Here is a 23,670-nt window from a genome sequence, read left to right on the forward strand (position 1 = left end):
CTACTAAGACAGAGCCGCTGACATGAAACATAATGAATTAAATGCACTCAGATTTTAGTGTAAGTAGTCAGTGCATCTGGAAAGAAATGCAAATGACATGGTTAACTGCAATGTGAATGGACTTTGACATGTTATACTCAATAAAAAATATATTTGTATTTTTTTTTTTTTAATATATGGGATTTTCTATTTAACACTTTTTGTATGTTTGAATTACCTTTGATTCCCCAGAAATGTGTTTTCTCAACTTCAAACTTCAAATAAAGTCAACTTCAAATAAAGCTATTATTATTATTCAACGACAAGTATGTGTATTTCAGCAGTAGAGTGTACTTGCGGTGGATGAATAATGATTAGATATTCATCTAAAATCTCATTTTATTGTGCCATAAAGTTGTGAACGTTGAGCTTAGGGTCACTGAAGTGGTACAGTAGCTCCCAGAAACACACATATTCAGGCCTACATAGAAACACAGAGAGAAGAAAGAAGGCAGACATGTTTATCATCATTACATGACTGTGACATGTAGGATAATCAGTCTCACCTGTGGTCAGTGTAATAATCACACATTTCAAATTTCAAAGCGTGATTCAAAAATAAAAAAGACAGTCAACAGATTTCCCTTTTATCAGTTCGCCATGGTCTAAGAACATGTTATCACAAAGAACATTCGCCGATCTTTAAATCATTGGGTTTTCAATGTGCAAACAAATTACTATAGGCCTTAGTGTACAATCTCTACAACAGGAAGGTAAAGGTTCATTATTGGTGCGTAGTCTCCTCTGGAGTTGTACTACTCTACACTCATTCTTAGCTACAAGACATCAAGGAAATAAAGTTTACATGATTTCAATAAAAATTAAATACAACCAAAACAGGAGCATTGCATTGTGTCTGCTTCCATAACATATAGAACTTGTTCTGTGGATAATGTCCGTTTGAAAAAGTGACAAGAAAATGTGAAATGTGAAATATTCATATTTGGCCTTAGGTTTGTGAAAGTCCACACTGTAAAAAAATAGCAGCAGTTAAGGCAAGTAAAGATTGTTCCCCATGGTAACAATTATACCTGAGTACCTAAAACAATAACAATAAATCTACATACTGTGTCATTGGAGCAGTTTTGGTCTATAGAGAAGCTAAATTTCTAATCTTATATTAAAGCTATGAAAAAGCTAAAAGGACAAAACAAACTGTTGAATTAGATACATACCCAACAACAATAAGCAATCTGTGTTGTTTTAATACAAAAGCAACTATTCAAACCAATTAAAATAATCAAGAAAATGCATTCATTTTTATGGATTTTAGAATAATAAAAAGGTCTTTTCCATTCGTTACACAGGCATGTTATGAACCACCAGAGCTGTAGGCCTGTCAGCGTTGTGGTTTTTGTGCTATAAGCCACTCGTAAAGGACACGTTGGTCTCTCGGCTCATGCTCTCCTTGACCTCCACAGGCAAGGTGTCAAAGAGATGGTCCTCCACGACCAGGCAATTTTTGCGCAGCAGCCGGCAGTTTCCGAGCAGGGCGGGCAGTCTGTCCAGACAGTTCCCTCTCAGCTCCAGCTGGGTGAGCTGGACCAGTTGACCCACGGTCTCTGGCAGCACAGTCAGGGCGTTGTTCCCCAGACACAGCGCCTTCAGCTTGGTGCATCTGAACAGGGGCTTGGGCAGCACCTCCAGCTTGTTGGAGTTGATGGCTAAGTGCTGGAGGTTGTGGAGGAGGCCAACATCTGGAGGGAGCACTGTGATGGAGTTGTGGCTCACATCCAGATGCCGCAGCTTAGGTAGAGTGAACAAGGCTGGAGGCAGGGACTCCAGTTTATTGTGCGAGAGGTGGAGAGACTCCAGAGACTTGACCTGGCCGATGGAGGAGGGGATGGTGATTATTTTGTTGTGCCACAGTTTAAGGCACGTCAGCCTCTTGAGGTGCTGGAAGCTGATGATCTCCTCTATGGTTCGGATGTTGTTTGATTTCAGGTCGAGCTCCTGTAAGTTGGTCAGGCTGAAAATAGCATGGGGAATCCTCTCCAGTTCGCAGCTGTACAGCTCCAACTCAATGAGACTCGTCATCTTTTTCAAACTATTAAGTACCAGCAGTTTTGTACCATCGTTGTGCACAACCAGTTTAATCAAGTGTTGTGAAAGCTCTGTGATGTTTGTGGGCATTTTAGTGAGGTTGCTCTTCAGGCACAATGTCTTTAAATGCCTCAAATCTCGCATGGACTCAAGACCGATCATCTTGTTGTTTTCTGAGCTCAAGTTGCCGATTAGGTTAAGCTCCCTCAAACTCCTTAGCAAGTACACCCAAGCTGGGATCTCAGCTACATCAGTGAACTTGACATGAAGACAGCGGAGATGGTCGCGGAGGAAAGCAAAACCCGTCTGTTCTACTTTGGCGGGACAGTGACAGAGGTGCAGCTCCTGCAGGCTGGTCATTTGGGAGACCTTTGCCGAAAACCTCACTTCGGGAATCAGCTCCAGTTTGAGCACCTCCAGGTCTGTGAGGTCGAACACGGCGTTGGGAAGTCCAGAGAGCATGAAAAGGTGCAGCTCCTGCTGGTCCTGTGCGTTACGGATCACAAGCTGCCTCAGTTTTTCAAAGGTCCACTCATGATTGAGGCTTATCTCCCTCAGCTTGTTTTCACTGACCTCGGACAAGAATACACCAAAGCGCTTGGAGTAGAGTTGGTCATATTGGTCAACCATGTGTAAGAGGAATGCAAAGTCATTTTTGACGTCAGGAATGTCGCTGAAGCTGCTCTCTTCCCTGACCTTTTCAAAAGAGTACTCCTTCAGAGGTCGACGAAACACCCAGAAGAGAGAGTACAAGCACGCCATCCCATAGATCAAAATCAAAGCCATGTAGCTAATAAGCAGCTTGTTCAGCATGAACGCCATGTTGTGTGTACAGAAGAACTGTCTGTATCCTGTGAGCTGCTTCACATCGGGTTCACAGTTGTGCTTAAACTGAATCTTGGCCATGAAGGTCGAAGTGTAGGAAAGAATCAAAATGAACTTGACAGTTTTGACAACGGTTTGTGCTACGTAGAGCTTGTAGATGAAATCACTGTCCTCCACATGAGCTCTGAATTTTCTCACTTTCTCAAATAAGGCTTTAGCCTGCTCCCCATCTTTTTTGTCCAGGATTGTCATACTACTTGGGACCTCTGCGATGGGTTTATCTGCAGAAAATTTCACCCCAAGCATGGGAGTGGACGAGTTGACCCCCGTCCCATCCTCCTTCCCCTCTAAAGATACCTGCTTTGGTACTGAGGAGGTACCGCCGGTGAACCTCTGCTTGTTCTCCTCAGAGTCCTCGCAAGCCGTTTCGGACAATGCCTTCGTAGTCCAGGGAGACTCAAAACATCTGCCCAGGATGGAGACAAAATGCTCAATCTTTGAACTCGTTTTGGGGTATTTGAACCAGAAATTGCTACTGACCATGAGAACAAGTGTGTGTATAAGCGTGAGGTATGGAAAGTACTTGGAGTACCAGGGCAAGGCAACATGGTAACATATTTGGTTGATAAAGATATATTGTTGATAGTCCAGATTGGTCTTGACACCCGTTGGCTGAGGTTGATTGGCATATTTATCCGACACCACAGTGTGTTGGTGCGTGACGTGGATCTCATGCACAGCGTCATCTGGTAAGTCCTTGGTGGCAAACGGGACTGTGGCTAGCACAGGGGCCCCGGTGGCTCCAGATGAGGCTCCTTGGTGTGCGCTCTGCTTGGGGAACGAGTCAGGTTTAGGTCCTGAGGCCTCCTCTGAGTCCTCCAGACAAGGAAGGCAGGCCACCTGGTCCTTGGTGATCTGCATGGTCATGGCGAAAATGGCCAGCATGAGCATGACCAGCCCCAGGTAGTCCATGAAGACATCCCACCATGGCTTTAGGATGCGGTACGTTGGCTGGATGTCGTTCAAGGATGCAACCTCAGTCAGTGTGAACATCACTGTAACACATGGAGGAGAGTCACTTAATATACTAAGAACCAAATATTACATTCACATGCAAAACAATGTATTTAACCACTCCAGTAAAATTATTTTGTGCTGTAAATGGAATACATCTGGGTTTCACAGAGCTGGCTGGAAAAAAAAAAAGCAAATTGGGTTTGAATCTCTATCTGTGATTTTATAGAACAAAGGAGTAATAGAAAAGGTCACTCACAAACGGATCCATAATTATAATTGCTAGTGGCAGCCTTACTTTAAATGGTTGCGAAAGTCCTCCATTGAGATTACCAACGTTTAGACAATCCTTTCTGACTGTGGCCATCACTGTGGTCTATTGTCATTAGTAATCTTTCAAAGCACCATCTAATGCCAGTCTCTATAGCACACAAACCTACACCGGGACGTTAAAAGTGGAGAGACACGTTGTACTAGACAAAGACGTTCAACCCCATAGCTCTACAAGGTGTGAATGTGTAACTGTGAAGACTCGGCTGTGTGTGACGCTGCTACATCGTCTTGTCTTGGCGCTAAAGTCAGCTCTCACCTCCTCTCATTTTTCAGTCCGGCTTCATTCAGAAACATTTTAATTGCGTCTACGCCCAGAGCCAAGATTGTGTTTAATTGTGACTTGTAAGAGCTTGTGGTTACTGGAACAGTGCTTTGTCCCTTGATGTACTCATAAGGACATCAACTGTTCTGACTCACTGAGATATTTGGGACACACATGTTCATTTAGTGAATCACTGTAAACTGCTTTTTTCCCCTTATTTAGAAAATGTGGCACATCTGCATCTGGACTGCCTCTGTTGTCCCTTTTCTGTTTCCTGCTCCTAACCCCATGATCAACATGTTAAATCCGGGAGTTTTATTTAAGAATGAATAAATAAATAAAAGACCCGTTCCTTCATCTGTAATCCAAAAACATAGTGTTTCAGAAATTGTGAAATAAGTGAAAAAGTATGTTTAGTTTGGCTCCTGTGTTTAAAAAAGAGAAACTTTTTAGTTTTAGTTTATTTTGATGATCACATTAAATGTTTCAGTCATTCAAACTGTGGTTGACACATGAATAACAGGGACAGAAGAAGATATGGGTTTACGGTTGAATGTGTAGCAGTCTCAGTGTTTTGATACTTTATCGCAAGTGTTTCATATCAGATGAGTAAAGTTTCAGCTCACCATTCATCTGATTCATCTGCCTCCAAACAAGCTAATCATATGTGTGGGCACACACTTCCTGACACAAACATGGATGACCACATCAAAGGCTGGGCAATGCATTTAGTTTTTGATCTTGTTGGTTTTTAAGAATTCTTATATAGCCTAGTAAACATCTTATTCTGAGGAACTTCTTATCTTCTCCCACATAGTCAGATCTATATAGCATATAACGGCAAATGTGTATAGATGTGATACTGCAACCTATAAGTTGTGTTACGGTCACATTTATACAGCAGCATACTGTATATTCATGTTTTCTCATCATGCTGGTAAAGTCCAAAACAGGCCTATTTTGATGAAGACATCTCACACGTCACAGCGGGAAAAGCACGGGTGGAAAGGTTAAAATTATAAAATAGCCTTAACTCCATGTGGCTGCTTCAGTGTCAGGATCCTGGTGTTGTAACGGGCTGACTCAGCGTCACTGTCACACTGCCATGGCTTACTGGGACACCTGAAGAGAACTGAGCCACTGCTAATGTTCTTAGTAACACCTGTGCCTTTCCTTGCTGTGGCGTGTCAGATTGTCTGCCATGCACGGGGCCCACACAGTCTATACAGGCTAAATTTGATTAGGCAGTGCTGAATGTATTGCTCCTCCTCGGGTCATGAGTTTGAAATCGTTGCGCCTCCTGGAGGCTTCAGTTGTAATATATTTTACTTCTGTCATACCTCCAGCTGTGCATCATGATGTTTACATCACAGCCAGGGAGTCAAATCAAACTAAAAAGGGAGGTAAATGTTGATCATAAATGTATGTTTACACTATGTCTGGGTAAAGTATGATACCTGATGATCTATGTAGCGAGATCAGCAGTGCAAATTCTGTGTTGATAGTGGTGGTTTATAAAGAAAAAAAATCTTAGTGCCTGAGGGCCCCCAGGAAGGGCGGGCCCCAGTGCCACAGGCTGGGTACAGTCAGGGCGGTGGGGAGTCCCCCTCCTCCGGCTGTGGGGACTGACTCAGAGATAATGATGAACTCCACAGCGTCATGAAAGCCACTGTGCTGCATTTTAAGTCCACCTTAATTACGATAAATGGTATGTTTAAAGTTTAAACGGGTGACGCACAGTGAGACAGTTTGTTGCAAACTAACTTGGAGCCATGAGCTCCGATGCCAACACACATGGGCCCCAGACAGCGAGGAAATGGGTCGCAGTCTGACCATGTGGGAAACATGTAGGCCTGTGCATGTTTTTATTGAGGCTGACTATTCCTCCAGATACACACACACAGAGACAGAATAACATCACGTTTCTACAGCCGGGCTGCTCTCCTCACGTGAGGGGCTCTTGCGCAGTAGGCTAAGTTATCTGTTGGCGTGCTGGGTCAGGTGACCTGTTGAAACATGTGAAATTGAATTGTCATGTGTCCCCGGCGTTAAACATTCACACCAGGTAACCAGCTTATTCTTCTTCTGGAAATAATGACCTGCCCCTGCCACGCGGGAAGAGACAAACTTATTGATTATCACCATGTTTTTGGATAAATTATGTAAAATATAGTAAGAGAAATACACTTACTGTCCGTGTGGTGTTAACTCAATCCAATTATTCCTTCCTCAGCCTGCATGCCACTTTTCGCTCCCTTCTTCAGGTGCGCCTCTAACCTAATTTCTCAGCCCCGTTAAAAAACTGCGGGAATGACGCCGGTTGTGCGGAACAAAGCTCTGGAGAACATTTGCTCGTGACAGCAGCGCGGTCCGTCGGTTCACATCCCTCATACCTGACTCATACCTGAGCTCGCGGACCGGGGCTGGCCGTCCGTCGGACAATATGCGCGAGGCAGACCTCCGGCGCAATACACGTCTAAGAAAAGGTAGATCCAACATGGAGCCGTGCAGACCGCTGTTGTGGGTGTTATGGGCGCTTCTCATTGGAGGATGACATTACGGCAAGTTCCCGAAGACACCGCCTGCGAGCTTATCTGATGCGGCGTTCACGGCGCGTGGGGGAAAACAAGCTTCACCGACCGGCGGCTGGGCTTTGTAGAAGCGAAAGTTTCCGTTTAATCATCGATGTTTTACCCCTTCAGTGTATCAAATGGTGATGTGATAACAATGTTACGGTCACGTTAATGGTGGGAGGTTTTCTCGCAGGCATGAACCTGAAGAAAGTTATCAATGGACAGCAGCTCCCGGCTCCAGCTCATTGTTCAGCTGCCTGTCAGGCAGCAACTTTGTGGTGTCCTTTTTTAGCAACACGTGTCAGCTGTTTACAGCTAAAAATAAGAGGAAAAATAATTAGAAGAAATCGCTCTAGCACCCCGCTGTATACATGCCCATTAGCAAACCTCAAAGTTACCCAGTGAAGGAGCAGCTGGTGAACTAAGCAGCTGAAGGAGCTGGTGGAGACCACATTTAAGAACAGGGCCCAAAGAGTGAACATTGGACTTCTGGTCACCAGGTGAGCAGAGACGTTACTTTAATAAAAGCTGGTGTTGCCTAACCACGGCATGAACAATATGCACCACTACGCCAGCAAGTTTGTCCTTTCAGTTTTAAAAATTCCTGATATAGTGAATGTTCTTCATAGGGTCTTTCCTATATTCCCTAGATGTTCCCCATTGTCTGTAGTAGGAATAGATCAAACAATAACACTTGAGGTGACTCTTGAGCTTGTTAGGACTAGGATAAGGTCACTGGGTTGGGTCCTTAATTGTTTCAATAGAAATTCAACACTTTTTAGTCCCAGTTCCTATAATTTGCAGTGAGTGTATGGCTCTCAAATTTTGACACAGAGTCCCTCATTTGTCCAGTAAAAATAGCAATGCCTTCAACTTCTTAAACTCACAGAATTCACTATTGATGTAAAAAGTAAGGAGTGCCACTACAACCTGGGGTAAATTGTAACACTGAAATTAAAAACTGAGACCACACAACAAAATATGCATCTAAGTTTATTGTTCATGTTCCAACACTAAAGCATCTTCCTGTGATTTAGTATGAACAAAAAGAACTCATCACTGACGGCTAAATGAAGAACATAGTGGTGTGTATCCTAACATTAGAAAGTTGTCTTAAAAAACATCTTATGATAATACCAAATGAATGGTGTACATGTATGCCCTATGAATGTAAACCTTCAACAGGAGGTCAGAAGCAACTAATGACCCATGTAAAATTCCAGGAAAGATGGTTGACACTTAATAAAACTACAACCAGCTACCCCTGTCAGCCATTGTTTGACCAGCTGTACCAGCATGGTGGTTTGAAATAAACATTGGTGAAATTACTCAAATTTTACCTAAAAATCTGTTATTTCATCTTGTACAAGTTACCTAATTCAGATGTGAATGGTATCGATACTCATCAAAAATTTTGACTTGGTCCAAAAGATTTGTTTCTTACCTAAGAAAATGGCTGTAAAACCGACACACTTCTTCAAACAGCCATGCAAATTCACATGCAATGTCAGGGAGTGAGTGGGTGCACATGATATTGATCACATAACTCTAATGTTATCCTATTATTATTTAACTCTAATTATTGGTGAAAGTGATGCTGTTACAACCATCCCCGGTCTCCCCTACAAAAGGTTTGCAGGAGCCTATGGTCAAGCCTATGTAACCACTTTGTCCAGGGACTTTTTCACATGTCTCAAATTGAATAAGCGCAGGTGTGAATAATGAAATAATATAGGCCTAATTCCCTTTACTTGCCTCAGTTTCGGGTTCATGCTATTGTGCAGACTGACCACCACTAATGTTATTCTACTAAAACCTGTGCTTTTCCTACTGTGAGAGGTCAAATGTCTCTTGTAAAAAAAAAAGGCCTGTTTATTTTTGTAGATTACATAGCAAACACAGTAATATCTATGATAAATTCTGTAAATATCCAGCAAATAAAATACAAATCAGCTGTATTACAGACGGAAGACGAGCCTCTATAGAAAAACCAACTGAAAACTCAGCCCGCTTTTCTACCATCTTTCCAAGGGTCCTTGAACGCACCACCAGCTTCCCCTTCTTTGTTTCAGTCTCAGACACCACAAAATGTGTCTTGCTGGTGGCTGAAATAACTTTGCTGACTAATTAAGATCTGGACTTACATGTGCTTTTTGTCTATATGACACGTTTTTGACATCCTGCCACACGCTACAGTTCAACGTAATTAACTCATGAATTGATAACACTTCATTATTTATACACTATGCTGCTATCTATCTACATACTATTCTGTCTATATGTATTATTGGTAATGACAAACTCAACAGTCAATAGGACCCTGCTGAACTCGTGCATCACTTCCAGCTCATTCTGGATTTGGTTGATGATGCACTGGGTGGAGGAAGTGTCTTTTCACTTGCAACCAATACAGGTTTCAACCGGTCCTGGGCTGCTGGCTGTTGGCACTCTGTTCTCACTCACGCTTACCCGTGTACTTTGAAAGTAAGAAAAAAAAGAAAGAAAGAAAAGCAGCCACTGGGGCGTGTAGCGTTATAGCCTGCTAGATTACTAGATCAGATGTCGAGGTGGTGCGTGACCGTACAAAAACACATGCAGACTAATTACACTAATGATTAATTTAGTCTTTTTATGGGGCTCTGCAGAAACCAGATAAAATACACACAGTATATCAGACTGCCTCACATCCTGTTCTCTCACAGAGCAATCGAGCTTGTTGAGAGTTGAGTGACTCAATATGGTGATTGTCAAGTTTATAGTTCGCCTGAACAAATCCAAACAAAGACATAATGGACAGAGTGATAGTGAGTGAAAGTGAGGCAAGTCTTTGATAACTCTGTGTAAACCCTCTGACTCTGACCTTTTTTAAATAATTCCTTCCATAATTTGTTGCTAAGACATTTGTGAAAAGTTGTTTGTATGATATAAATTAGTACACAGACCTATTATAAACACACTGACTGTTCAATAAAATGTCTTATCTGTGTCAAACGTGTGTCTGATTTGGGCTGTGGTTGGTGCGGTGAGAGTATGGGTGTAAAGGTGTTGTAATGGTGTGTTATCGTACTGGGTTGCAGTGGGCACAGTGGTTGGGCAGTATGAGGTTTCCTGTGTGCGGAGGTAAAGGGGCCAGCGGCTGTGGACTCTGTAATCCCCCCGGCAACCAGTTCAGTGTGTCGAGAATTTGCCCCGAGGTATAAATTATTCACTATGGATCTCCCTCTCTGATTTGTCATTGATACTCTTGTAAACAAAAAACAGTGGTTAAACTGTACATCAGATACATGCACCTGTGATGACTTTGTGCAGAGGAAGAAAAAATGAACACAAAGCCACAAACCAAAAACAAACCCACACAAATAAATCTGTTTCTATGGTAATGAATGAACTCTGTGCACATTAAACACAGAGGGCTTACCCACACGCAGTGGGGTAGGAAATTCAGGATTATGTTGGGGTTAGTGTCGGCCATGTAGTGGGGAGGTCTTGGGATTGAGATGTGTGCCTGTGTGAGTCGAATTACATGCATCACTCCAGGCGCCCGCATGCAGCCGGTTTGCTCGAGTGTTGATCCTTTGTTATTACTTCACATAAACAATAGGCAAGAGACATAGACACAAACAAGAGTCATCAATCACGATGATGTGACGTGATGTGATGTGATGTGATGGTGGTGCAGCCAGGAAATAAAGAACAAACAGCCCCCGAGGAGTTGAGGACAGTTCGGACCATGTGTGAATTTGCATGTGTGTGTTAGAGAGAAAGAAACGTGGCCTGAAATACATGCTTGTTTGCATTCTGTGTACCTGTGGTGTGCTATGACCTGCAACTGTTTATGCAAGTTTAATTTCCACAGTCAGAGTCAGACACACAGGTTTTTCACTATCAGAGAGCAAGCATTAAAGAGAGCAGCCTTGATGTGGCTTTCCCACATCGAGGCTGTTTGGACTCGGACATCCACTCACTATGAGCTGCCAGAACTTGCCAGATGTCAGATGAAATTTCTCAGCCCAGATTTGTTCTCAGCAAGATGGGACTGTGCTCTGCGGCAGGCTTGCTCTGTTCTTCCACTGTTCAAATAAAGGGGACTCCGAGATGGATAACTGTGTCAATTAAAACTAATCACTGTAATCATCATCATGGAACAATCACTATTCTGCTGACCCAGTGCAACTTGGCTCTTTTCCAGTCCTTGCACTCTCTTTTATTTAGCGCCACCTGCTGTTGTTTTGACACACTGGTATTTCTTACTGACACTGTTGAAGTGATGATAATACATTACACTCATCATTGTTAACTGCAGTTTCCCAAAAAAAAGTATGTAATATTTTGTAAAGGTTAAAGAAGTAATTTGTGTTATCACATAGCAAGAAGATAAGTTCAGCCTATATTTACATATACACAACATGTTATTGTGTTAGTAGCCTACTTCAAAACTTGACCAAATCAAGCGACTCTTTGTGGATCTGTGTGGTTTCCTTCACACACTTGGAAAATATGGTGCTGAGGAGCAGTGCAGTCACAGACTGGTACTGACTGAGACACAGGCTGGCACAGGCAGACAGCAATAGTACAGGCCTTTTTTTTTTATCAGTAGGCTTGTAAGGGTGCAAATGTGTACAGTTTACAGACTCTCTGTTCCAGCACACAGGGTTGCTGTGACCATTTGTTTAACTTATTTTTATAGGTTAGCCAGTTATACACACTGTAGGCTACATTAAGAAGGTTTGTATTTTCTAAGTAGCCTACTGCAATTATATACTTTTGTTACTCAGCTTGCTGGGATGGGTGTTTTACAGGATTGTCATTTACTAATAATTTCCATGGGAATTTATTTGATCTATCTGGTTTAGAGCCAGTCTGCGGACCATGTCTCCATTCAAACTTCAAAACATTTTCATTTTTATTTTCCATGTTATTGTCATGTCATCACAGAGTTTGTTCCAGGAACTTTCCCATGATATCACACTGACTCACAATTACACATCTGTTCAGTACATTGTCAGACAGTGATATTTATTTTCCGGTTATTAAATTGTTATTGTAGCTAGCCTATCTGGTCAGGGCCGGCTCTACGCAGGGGCAAGAGGGGGCAGGGCCCCCTCAAATAAATGTCTTGCCCCCTCAAATCCAAATTTTAGAAGTTGAGAAAGCACATTTTAATATACTCCAAAAATGTGTATATTACAAGTTGACAAAATTATCTGCAGTAGCACAAAAATCCGCCAAAAAAGGGACACTGTTCTTTTCTAAAATGTTCTGTTCTTTTTTGTTTTTAGTATTCATAAGACTACCTTTCAGTTTTGTAAATCTTGACCATAGTAGAACCGCCCCCTCTCAGAGTACACCAAAATGCTTCACTCACATTTTAAAATCACAAAAGTTGTCTGGGGAGGATGCCCCCAGACCCCCCTACAGGGGTTTAGCTACTCACCTTTTTCACGCCCTCTGGCTTTGCAGGTATATGCACCCCTAACCCCCCATATACTGTGGCTCTTTGCATTATGACAGTAAAAAATTTGGGCTCTAAGACCCTGGTTGGCCACCCAACCCTAGTTGGACAGGTCTGAAGGTCTGAAGGTCTGACAAAGTGCAATCCACTTCTCCAGGTTGGGGTTGGACACATAGTCAACAACCCAATTCAATTAAGTTACTATAAAGCACAGAGAAAACAAAGTGCTGGAGCATGATGTGTTCACATGATGCCCCCCTTCACATTTCTGACTGCCCTCTCATACCTGCCTAGAACCGGCCCTGTATCTGGTATTGTTTTGTTTCATCTTTGGTTTTGTTGAGTTTAGCACGATCTGCAGTCAAATTTAACACAAATCATAGAAATATATTTGAACACTGCTACGACTTATATTATTTGGTCTAATCATATTCTTATATTATTATTGAATAGATCTGTGTTATTGCTATTTGAACCGCTGTTTTTTTTTTTTTTTTTTGAAACGCTGGTTGCACAACAAAGACCTGACGCATTTAGTTTGGCCCCGGTGGCTTCCGTAGTCTAGCGGGCACGTGATCAGAAAAGGTTATAAATACAGGTGCTGCTGGCGTTTGTTTCTTTGACACACGGGCGGAGTGAGGGGCTGATATGGCGTCGACGAGCCGGTACGTAGCAGCAACTTCGACTAAATAATAACCCTCAGCTTTTGAAGTGTGTGCCTCCTAAAGCGTTATTTTGTATAAACCGTGTTCAGTTTTAAATAGTGGGAAACGTTTGTGTCGGTCACACAAGCCCCACGCCCTTTATTCACGACGTTTTGTGGACGATGTATTGTGCTACTACATAGCGGCTAGTTAGCCAGCTAGCCTGCTAGACGTTACCAGAAGTCACTGTGCGCATCGTCGTTACATCCAGACCGCTCACCGGCACCTAACGGCTTCAGCTCGTTACCGACGTTACCGACTCACCGTAGACCTCCTCGCTACTGTTGCCGTGGGAAACGACGTGAACGAGCTGAAGTAACGTTAAACGGAGGCGGAAACTTGGGCTGAATGTGTAAAGTCGCTACGTGGTTGGAGCAGTGCTGGATCAGCGCTCCTGTCTGTTGTAAACACAGGCAAATGTTGTCGTGCAGTTCGTCTACCTTTAGTCCTTTTACACAACACCGGTCTGCTGAAGCTAATCTGAAGTTCGTATATTAGTGAATAGACTGGCTCTAAACACAGTGGGGGCACTGTGTTTTTCTTGTCATCTGGTGTGTGTTGTAACGAACTTACTGTCATTAAGGGGAAATGTTTGGCCTGTTACTATATAAATGTGATAGAAAGTACATTGACAATAGTGTTGACGAGCACCTGGATAGATGCCCTATCACCTGCTTTCGCTTCCTCTTGTTCTAGCCATTATTGTTATTATTAGATTTAGGTCATGTTAGTTATATTTTTCTTGTGTTCAGACAATGAAATCAAGAATGATGTTACCTGCTTGACAGTTTTGACTGTGACTCCAGTCTTCCGAGGAAGACTGACACGATTAGAGCTGAAGTGAGGAGGTAGATAATCAGTTATCCCATCAGAAGCTAATTATTACTTTTAATAACCTATTAGTTGTCAGGAAAAAAAGTCAGAAATGACTAATGTCAACTATTTTAATCTAAGAATTTGCTGATTTTTTTTTCTTTATTTTATCATCAAAGTGTAATGAGTATTGTATTACTTACTGTAGATGTGTTATGAAGGGTAAACACTCAGGCATTTCTTCTCCACAACAAAGGGATGAAAGGAAAGAGACTGTATGCAAAACAGGCCTGGGCAGACTATCATTATTATTCAAATTTGCTCTCCCCTCAGGATATTGGCGATCAGGAGTTGAATGGTTGTTATTAACCATTTGTTTTCCCTGTATGAGTGATTTCTGACAAGGCACTGTGGACATTGTTTACCTCATCATGATCACTCAACATCTGTTCTCCCAATCTCTTCCTCCAGCGGAGACGCACTGACCCTTCCCAGGGTTCAGTGTCCCAACCACCCTGATGCCATCCTGGTGGAGGACTACAGAGCAGGGGACATGATCTGCCCCGACTGCGGCCTTGTAGTAGGTCAGTATACACTTAACAAAGACCTGCACTTTGTCTTTCTAATTAAAGAGGCTTCAGTGAGAGAGAACATCCTTCCTTTCCATTCTGGTTTCCTGTACTCACTCAACCCCACTCTGTTATATTCTGTCGTAATCATAATCATGCTCGTCACTCTTCCTGAGCTCACGTCTGTGGTTATAGGCCACCATGCTTATAGTATTTTTACATTGGAGGATGAGCTGAGTTGTTTGTGGATTAAAGAAAAGTTGAAAAGTGAAATAATTGTATTTATCTGTTATGTGACTCAAGCTCCCTCTTAATATCTACAGTGCCAGCTCATCTAAAGACCTATGTTTATTTACGAAGATCACAAAAAAACAACCATCTCACTAACACAATATAATGTAGTAAAGTGTTTTTTTGTGGTGGTCAAAGCTATAAAAACAATGTTAATAGATTTTTGTTTTTATAGTTTTTTTTTTTAAATCATCAGTACGCGTCACATGTACAGCAGAAAAGGCTCTTCACCGTTTAAGTGATGTAATGCTTGAAGTATTAACTCAGACCAGAGGCAGTTATAATGTGTAAAAACACCTAGCCACGTTTAATCTGAGACCAGAAGATCTTTAAGGAGCATAGAGAAGTATAAGATAAATGGACATCAGTCACTAGTCTAACGTTTTGATCTCTAATTTATTGTGAAGGTGAGTATTTGCTTTGTGGGGCACAGACGAAGCCTCAGTGTTAACGTGTGATTCAGGCTGTGAGGCAACGCTGCAGGGAACAGAGTCCTCTCCGCTAACGAGCCCCCTGAGCACAGAGCAGGTCAGATAGGGAGATGCTAGACGCCAGCCCCGTCTCTGATGCAAACTGAAGCTGCTCCTGTTACTGCTCCCATAGCTTCAAGTGACCTCCGAGGAGATGAATGTCACTTTGCTTCTTGATATTAGAAAGGCTGATGGATGGTAAAAAAAAATCCTAACAGGATTAAAATATCAGAAATCTAATCCGTGACCCCGCTACGCGGCTCCAGGAACAGACAGTTGTGATAAGTGGTAGAAACTAATGGCCCTGTTCAGACAGTACGTCCTGCCTACGTCACACCCTTCACAACAAGATGAGTTTTTAGGTCAGTCTTTCTTATGTTTTTGTCCCTCGCTGCAAACAGACAGTAAAATCAAAGAGAGAAACGGGAGGAGGGAAGATGGGATGTGTAAATTGATTGAGCTAGATTTAAAGCCACAATACTGAGAAGAGCAGAGCAATAAAACGTAATGCTGTAGTGAAGCTAAAGAGACGATCCACACAGTATTTACAACAGTGGAGTGTTTACAGAGGGGAGTAGTGCTGATTATTGCACCATCTACTGCTTAATTATTCCAGAGGGATATAAATGAAGCCCCATGGAAGAAAGGGAGCACAAACTGTCCGTCTGAGCAGGTGATTTGCTGAACTTTAAACAAACTGTTAACACCATGACCTCACTACTTCACATCTCATGTTTCCATCACAGAAGAAAAACCTTTTAGAGCAAAGGGGTTTAGCCTTCAGTACAAAAGACTGAAAACAGAGACAAGGACACAACGCTCATGTTGGTTGAGAGTGAATTGAGTTGTGAGTGTGCAGGATATCAGTCATGTCAAGGGCTGTTGTATTGATTTTTAGAGTAAAGCTGTTATACGTCATTATCACAGATGCAAGTTTATTTTACATTTATATTTAAAACGAGCTACATTTTGGTTTTGTGTTGTTGATCCCTGCCTTAAAACAAAACACTCAGTCTCAGAGAATAAAAGCACCAACACTGTCTAACACTCAATCTGCATTGAAATAAGCTGAGACATCGTGTCCATGCAGCAGATTTAAGCTTGTTACAGTGAATGTATAAGAAATTGATCTTGTGCCTCCCTTTAGTTCCCCTCCTGATTTAGGTTTCCTGTCTATCTTATTTATTTTAATTCACCGTTCCAAACCATTTCTCCCCAGGTGACCGTGTAATCGATGTGGGCTCCGAGTGGAGGACGTTTTCTAATGAGAAAGCTCTTAAAGATCCATCCAGAGTGGGAGACGCCCAGAACCCGCTGCTCAATGGAGGAGACCTAACCACCATGATCAGCAAGGTGAGAGACGGACGAGTCTGGCGCCTGAACATCACACTAGTCTAAAGATGCTGCTGTTTGAATCATTTGAAGGATCTCAGAAGATTTCCAGTTGTTCAACACTCACAGTTTGTTAATGTCACATTTCGTAATGAATTATCATTCTGTTGCCTAACACATACTTCCGTACTAACACCGTGGATCATACCGTGCTGCAGAAATAGCAGTGTCAACTGTCTCGTAATGTCAGCAGCACCTGAGTATCACAGCCACAGTAAACCACATCCCCAGAGTTATAGCGGCTTCTCTTTTAAATACAGTTACAGTGAAAGTTTACCAATAAAACATCATCTGTTTCCACCACAGGGAACGGGCGCGGCCAGTTTCGACGAGTTTGGTAACTCAAAGTACCAGAACCGGCGGACCATGAGCAGCTCTGACCGGGCCATGCTCAACGCCTTCAAAGAAATCAGCACCATGGCAGATCGCATCAACCTGCCCAGGAACATCATAGTAAGTGAACAGGATCGACGGCTTCACCGTTTCCCTCTCCGCTCGGTTTGGTCCAGACACGCTCAGAGTCCAGGTGATGTCTCTGTTAGCGGAGACTGATGGCTGGGACCTTTAAAGGTCAGCTGACTCAGAAATTGAACACCACACATAAGGGAAACTTGAAAAGGGGAAACGAGAGAAACAAAACGTAACTTTCTGTTTATGTAATTCTGTGCCACCCAGTGGTCTAACTCAAACATATGGACGCACGCTGCAGGCTAGAGTCTCAGCTGAAACCGCAGTCTGACCTGGGACAGTCGTCTCATATGAAGTGGCCTAGTCTGGGTCAAAACAACATTCATACGTGTGTGTGCTAATGTCTATGTTGCATTAGCAATTTAAATAATAGTGTGATTGAAAACACAGACAAAACAAACAAAAGTCGAAATATGAGTAGAGCCACATGCAGTCACTGTTTATCCTCCCTTATACTGAAACATGGCGACTTGACTGTTGTCATCTTGTTTTGATTATAAAAATAAATAGGTAAAGACTTGGACTGTGTGATCTACAAAAACATGACATTGTGATTACATATTCAGACTTCAGTTGAAATAAAGATCGTAAGTAACTTTTACAGGACACTTCTCTTGGGCCTGTGGAGAAGAACATGATGAAATCGCTTTTTAAAAACAATTGAACATCTGAATTTGGGAAGATATTAGGCAACCTTGAGTAAAAATGTGTTTCCTGTAAACGCTGTTTTTGCCTTGCAGGACAGAACCAACAACTTATTCAAGCAAGTCTATGAACAGAAGAGCCTGAAGGGCCGAGCCAATGATGCCATTGCTTCGGCCTGCCTCTACATCGCCTGCAGACAGGAAGGTGTACCAAGAACATTTAAAGGTCAGAATTAACTTTATCTTAATTTAAGGCCCGGGTGCTCTGGCGGGACTGTGCTACTTCTTGAGGTTTCAGTGTTCAGCAGTTGTAAAATCCCCTCATTTCTGATTCGAGAATGTAAGAATAGTCTCTTTTAGTTAGGTGATGAGAAGTCCCCTCTTAGCGTATATACGTACATATTAATATGTTTTGATTGAGCAAAAATATTCAGTGGTTTCAAGAAGAGAATTTCAGTGATTAATTTATTCCCACCGTTCTCTCTTCACGCTGTGTTGCTACACCTGTAAAAGCATTTAGTGACATTTTTAGACATTATAGAAATCCATTACTGCACAGTGAGTGATGGTGCTACATTAATGTGTATTCTTTAAAAATCGCTCTCACCTTTTCCCAGAAGACGAACACACAGTCCCTGAAGTGTTTCTCACTGGGCTTAATGGGTGATGTGTAATTTACCACTATGATTGCAAAAGGCAATTTGTTTCCTGTCACCATGGTTTTATGGAGGAAAACACAGTAGATATAGAAGAATGGTGCACTTCTTACTGTGGACGTCGCCATGGGGACCGGAGAGAAAAGACCTCTGTTACTACACATGGCGCCCTCACACCTTCACCAGAGCCCTGACGTCTTCTCACCACGACCCAGAGGAGCTCGTTGTGATGACACAAACCTGGCGTCAGACACACTTCAGGCTGTCGCTCCCGGAGACAGAGTGAAGTGTGTCTGACTGAGCTCATGTGTGAAACAGAGCGGCTCTTTGTCTGCACAGCGCACAACACGCAAGGAGGGTGGGGGGGTTACATTTCTATCCAGTGTCCTGCACACTCCACCCACCATCATCCAATCCACACCGTCACCAATGGTTTTGTGCCACATGTGGGTAAATATGGAGCTACATTTGTGTCTTTATTATTCAATCAAAAAAAAGTTGATTTAAACAAATAAGATATTTTCAATCAAAACAAACTTCACTTTGCGTTTGAACCCTTTTTTTCTTTGACCCTTATTATTTGATTGAAAATATCTTTTTTTTTTTTGAATCAACTTTTTTTTTGATTGAATAATAAAGACACAAATATCATACCCATAATATAGCCCAAATACAAAAAAGATTACTTTAATCCCCCTTTCAATCAAAGAAAAAAAGTGCTCGAATGCAATTTTTTGGCTCTCAAATATTTTTTGCATTCAAACCCAGGACACAAATGTACCTCCATAGGTAAAAAGGCTCCAGACGACGTGTGGTGCTGATTCTCTGGACTTGAGTTCAGATAAAAAAAACTTTCACTGGAGTCCATCTGACTGAACGTCTCCCCTCGCTCCCTTTGTTTCCTCCAGAGATCTGCGCCGTCTCCAGGATCTCCAAGAAGGAGATCGGTCGATGCTTCAAGCTGATCTTGAAGGCGCTGGAGACCAGCGTGGACCTCATCACCACAGGAGACTTCATGTCGCGTTTCTGCTCAAACCTCGGCCTCCCCAAGCAGGTGCAGATGGCGGCCACCTTCATCGCCAGGAAGGCCGTGGAGCTGGACCTGGTGCCCGGCAGGAGCCCCATCTCCGTGGCGGCAGCAGCCATTTACATGGCCTCCCAGGCCTCTGCAGAGAAGAAGACCCAGAAAGGTGAGCGACGGTGCTGCACTGGTCGCGTTTAGTTTAGACCAGGACAGATTCAGGTTCCGATTGTTGGCCATACACAAGTTATATGGATATTTTCAGTACATTGATACATTGAGTTCATAAATCAAATTTTTTGGACCCAGTCTGAAGCTCATAAGTGGGATATCTATGAGAATCTGACATTCAAAAGTTATTGATCCAAAAAGTTTAGATTATTCAAGGTTTACAACACGATAATGTAGTTCTAATGGAAATTAAAGAAGAAATACGGTAGTAAAATACAGTAGAGCATGTTTTAGAGGAGATATACTTGTTGGTAAATTCTGGATACTAATTAAACATTTTAAATTTATTTCAAGTCTCAATATATAGATTTAAAGTATGGCTGAAAAGAGCTGTCACACAATCAATAAAACATTTTGATGGACTCAACATAACACAGCTCAGTGGAGCAGAGAGAGTAGAGTGAACTGTCTATTTATAGACTGTCAATCATTGAAGCACTACTGTGTTTAATTTACCCATAGTCCCCTGCTCATATGAACACACATGCTTTATATTTTGTGATTATGGTTTTGCCAGCATTAAATCATTTGTAATGAATTATGGTTTTATGAATCTTATAGTAATTCAGACCATAAGATAAATGTAGAGCACTTAATGTGGCCTTTTTAAAAACCAGTGAAGTGTGAATTCTTACAAAAGAAGAACATGTTGCAGGTCCAGTGGTTTACAGCTGTGCTTCAGTCTGAAAGGAGAAACGACTAAAACAGAGAAAACTGTCTTGTGTGATGGGGACGTCGTTTGAGCTCCAGATGTGATGTCTCTCAGCGGACAGTTTACTGAATCATGGATCAAAGAAGAAATGTCATTATATTTTCAGTCTTTGTATTTTTGAGCTACAGGAAATTGTTCTTTGATGATGAAAAAGCAAAATCCACTGCAGGTCAAACATTTCAACTCTTTGTGTCTGACGCTTCCACAGAAATCGGAGACATCGCTGGCGTGGCAGACGTCACGATCAGACAGTCGTACCGACTCATCTACCCGCGAGCTGCAGAACTTTTCCCTCCAGACTTCAAATTTGACACACCCGTCGACAAGCTGCCTCAGCTGTGAACAAGACGCTGCCTACACAGTCGTGATATTTTTTCTGCTGTACTTACAGGATCATGCTCTTTTTTTTATCCTCTTTGTGTTGAATTTGGAAGATTTCTCTCGTCTCTCCTCAGACTTCAGGCCTTTATCAAGGCGCGCTCACAGGAATTAAACGGACACACATTCCAGTGCTTAAAGAAACAGCTTGCAGACTGTACTTACAGTATTTCATTTGAGTGTATATACTGTACTATGTATATATGTCCAAGTGGGAAAGTGTAATTGATGCTTGCAAATTTTAGGCTGATTTCATACTGTATACATACAACTTTGTTTTTGTAGAAAAATGACCAGGTTCTATTTTGTTAGTTTGTTTGAATTGTTCTAAGTAATTTAAAAAAAAATTAAAGATTTTCATTAAAGCATGGTAACTGGCTCATGGTTTCAGTAACATTTCACATGTTTACATTAAATCTTTCACTGACACACTTTCAGAGGAAAAAAAACTCCACAACTTCTTTGAACACGTCAGAACTTCAGATTGTCGCCTCCAGTCAAAATGACCCAGTGATGTGTTCAATGTCAGGGCTACAAATAAAAGCAAAGCCACTATTACAAATGTTTAATTTGTGCATTCATGATAGGCAACAAACAACGGCTGCAGAAATGCATCTTCAGTTTTGTTTTTTACACCGGGGCGAACAGCAGAGACTCGAGTATTGATGTACCATCCGTCACGTTCTCCTCTGGCGACAACATGCACAAGCAAAGAATAAAAAACAAAAACACTTTGTACAATCTATTTTCATTAAGAAACGTAGATAATTAAAACTATTGATAAAATTAGTGCTTTCAGCTTAATTGTGTACATACAGTATGTATATATAATATACCCTGCCCACCCCTGTAGTGATTCATATCAACAGGCCCACCCCCTCCAAAAAAAAAAAAAAAAGCTCAGCACTTGTCTTGTGGATTCTTGTGCAACACATCTTAGTTCATCTGTCATTGGGTTCACTTATCAGTCCATCAGTCGGATGTTCCTCTAAACCACCAAGAGTTTGTTTACTGCTTCACCAGGGACACGATCAATTTGGTCTGTAGTGTTTTCACCTTCACTGAGGTAATGAGAAAAAATATCAGCTCCACCGCATGAAGTGGAATCCAACTGAACTCAGCTCTGACAAAAACCATTCAATGTTGAGTTTAGAGTTTATTACGGCGACACCACGTGGCGCTAAACATCTGTAGAACTGAGCTCAGCTGAATCATCAACCTCAACCTCACAGTGCCACTAGAGGGCAGCAGGAAGAAAGAAAGATGCATTATTTGTTGTGGCCGAAAGGCAGCATGTAGTGCTGGGTGGACTGCTGTTAATATTGACATCCTATCATGTTCTTGTTGGCACACATGCAGACTTCAAGTGAGCAAAGTTGAGGGGAGATGCAGGGGGTAAAACCAATGTAGTGTGGAGACTCTTACTGGGATTTCAAGTGAGGAAGCAGCAGTAGTAGTCAAGATGTTTGTTGCAGTTGACCCGCTCAGTGACGATGCTTTGAGCACTTTAAATTCACCGAACACCAGTCTCAGATGTGATCGTGACACAACTGTCAACCTTTACAGTGAGATAAACGTCCTCAAGCTGTGGCAAGGGCTTTGCAAATAAAGACAAAAAAACAATAAAATATACGACTGAATATAATCTGTACAGACCAAAAAAAAAACAAAAAAAAAACGGAAGACAGTGACACTGATATCATGATTGTGATCTGTTGCCGTCTTCTCGGAGTTCATTTGAAAAACATTCTCAGTGGTCAGACAATGGACACGACGACAACGTGTGCAAGAGGACAAAGCATCCCTCCTCCTTCACTCTCCAACAGAGTTTCTTTTGTTCTTTTTTTTTTTTCCTTAAAAAAATGTTCTTCATGTGGATTAAAAAATAAGTGGGGTTCCTCAGGAGGCGTCTGAACTTTCTTCTCAATGGCACAGAGTTTTGCCCGGAGGCTCAGGGAGCCACGTCCGCTGCTCCGCAACATTTTGGCCAGGGAGGAAGAGTTTAAAAAAGATGTGAGCTACAGTCACTGCTGTGTTGGTTGGTTCACAGTGTGTGTGTGTGTCTGTGTGTGTGTAAAGAGAGGAGCCATGTGAAGCTAACACCAGTCAGCGATGTAGTCAAAGTCAGAGAACGTGTTCTGCTCCTCAGAGCTCAGCACTCGAGGTTCCCTCGGCGGGGTCAAGATCGGAGCCTCTGAGGTAAATTCATCGTCAAAGTTGCTGACGTCGTTGGCGCCCTGGATGGTCGGCACGAACGGAGGCTTCACCTTCTTGGCTAGCAGTCCGTTCCAATCCATGTGCTACCATAAGACGGACAGAGAGAGAGAGAGAGAGAGGGTCACATCAGTGTCAGTTCTCTTAAAGCAACACTTTGGGACATGCCTGTCATTTGCTTTCACATTGAGAGCTGAAGAGAGGAAGGACCCACTCGTCTCTACAGTCGGTGTCCACTTAGCTTAGCATGAGGAGCAGTGATGGGAATAACGGTGCTACTTTTTTCAGTTACAATTAATAAAAAAAAGTTACTCTTTCCCCCGTTATAACGCCGTTACTGTCCCGTCACAACATGGGGCGCCTGCTCTACCCACTGAGCTACCCACCCATACACATTTTTTTCAGTCCATTAACTAGTTGGAAAAAGCTGTTCATCAGCTGTTCATCTGGAACTAACCAACTCTATCAGTATTCCTCCGCACTGTGCGGTTACTAACTCAAGTTACTTTTTGGGGAAAGTAACTAGTACCTATAACCAGGGATGCAAACAGGTCAGGACCAAAAAA

General features: G+C 42.3%; 3 protein-coding genes across 4 annotated transcripts in view; 1 reads left to right on the top strand and 2 right to left on the bottom strand.

Moving 5' to 3' along the window:
* Positions 1 to 360: 360 nt before the first annotated feature.
* lrrc8da (leucine rich repeat containing 8 VRAC subunit Da) lies at positions 361 to 6,988 on the bottom strand. The gene is made up of 2 exons (XM_085804326.1): positions 6,708 to 6,988; positions 361 to 3,962 (listed from the first exon to the last, which is right to left on the bottom strand). Coding segments are annotated over exons 1-2 (2,565 nt in total). The 5' UTR covers positions 6,709 to 6,988; the 3' UTR covers positions 361 to 1,398.
* Positions 6,989 to 13,162: 6,174 nt separating this feature from the next.
* gtf2b (general transcription factor IIB) lies at positions 13,163 to 21,264 on the top strand. Its single transcript, XM_085804329.1, has 7 exons — positions 13,163 to 13,206; positions 14,530 to 14,642; positions 16,608 to 16,741; positions 17,087 to 17,233; positions 17,989 to 18,118; positions 19,457 to 19,738; positions 20,721 to 21,264. The coding sequence occupies exons 1-7, from the start codon at positions 13,190 to 13,192 to the stop codon at positions 20,852 to 20,854; spliced, it is 957 nt and encodes a 318-aa protein (XP_085660455.1). The 5' UTR covers positions 13,163 to 13,189; the 3' UTR covers positions 20,855 to 21,264.
* A 176-nt stretch (positions 21,265 to 21,440) lies between these two features.
* The window catches only part of pkn2a (protein kinase N2a), a 28,066-nt gene continuing 25,836 nt past the window's right edge, over positions 21,441 to 23,670 (bottom strand). For both annotated transcript variants that reach the window (XM_085804328.1, XM_085804327.1), the window contains exon 23: positions 21,441 to 23,190. In XM_085804328.1, the coding sequence (XP_085660454.1) occupies positions 22,987 to 23,190 (204 nt within the window). In that variant the 3' untranslated portion in view covers positions 21,441 to 22,986. The remainder of the gene's footprint in view (positions 23,191 to 23,670) is intronic.

The sequence above is a fragment of the Trachurus japonicus genome, chromosome 17 (genome assembly GCF_045865225.1).
Source record: "Trachurus japonicus isolate A0001 chromosome 17, Traja_1.0".
In the NCBI taxonomy this organism is placed as follows: domain Eukaryota; kingdom Metazoa; phylum Chordata; class Actinopteri; order Carangiformes; family Carangidae; genus Trachurus; species Trachurus japonicus.

Bases quoted from the DNA above. Each gene is read 5' to 3' on its own strand.
- gtf2b (XM_085804329.1), top strand. The intron at 17,234-17,988 runs GTAAGTGAACAG...TTTGCCTTGCAG, and splicing joins ACCTGCCCAGGAACATCATA to GACAGAACCAACAACTTATT. The intron at 19,739-20,720 runs GTGAGCGACGGT...ACGCTTCCACAG, and splicing joins AGAGAAGAAGACCCAGAAAG to AAATCGGAGACATCGCTGGC.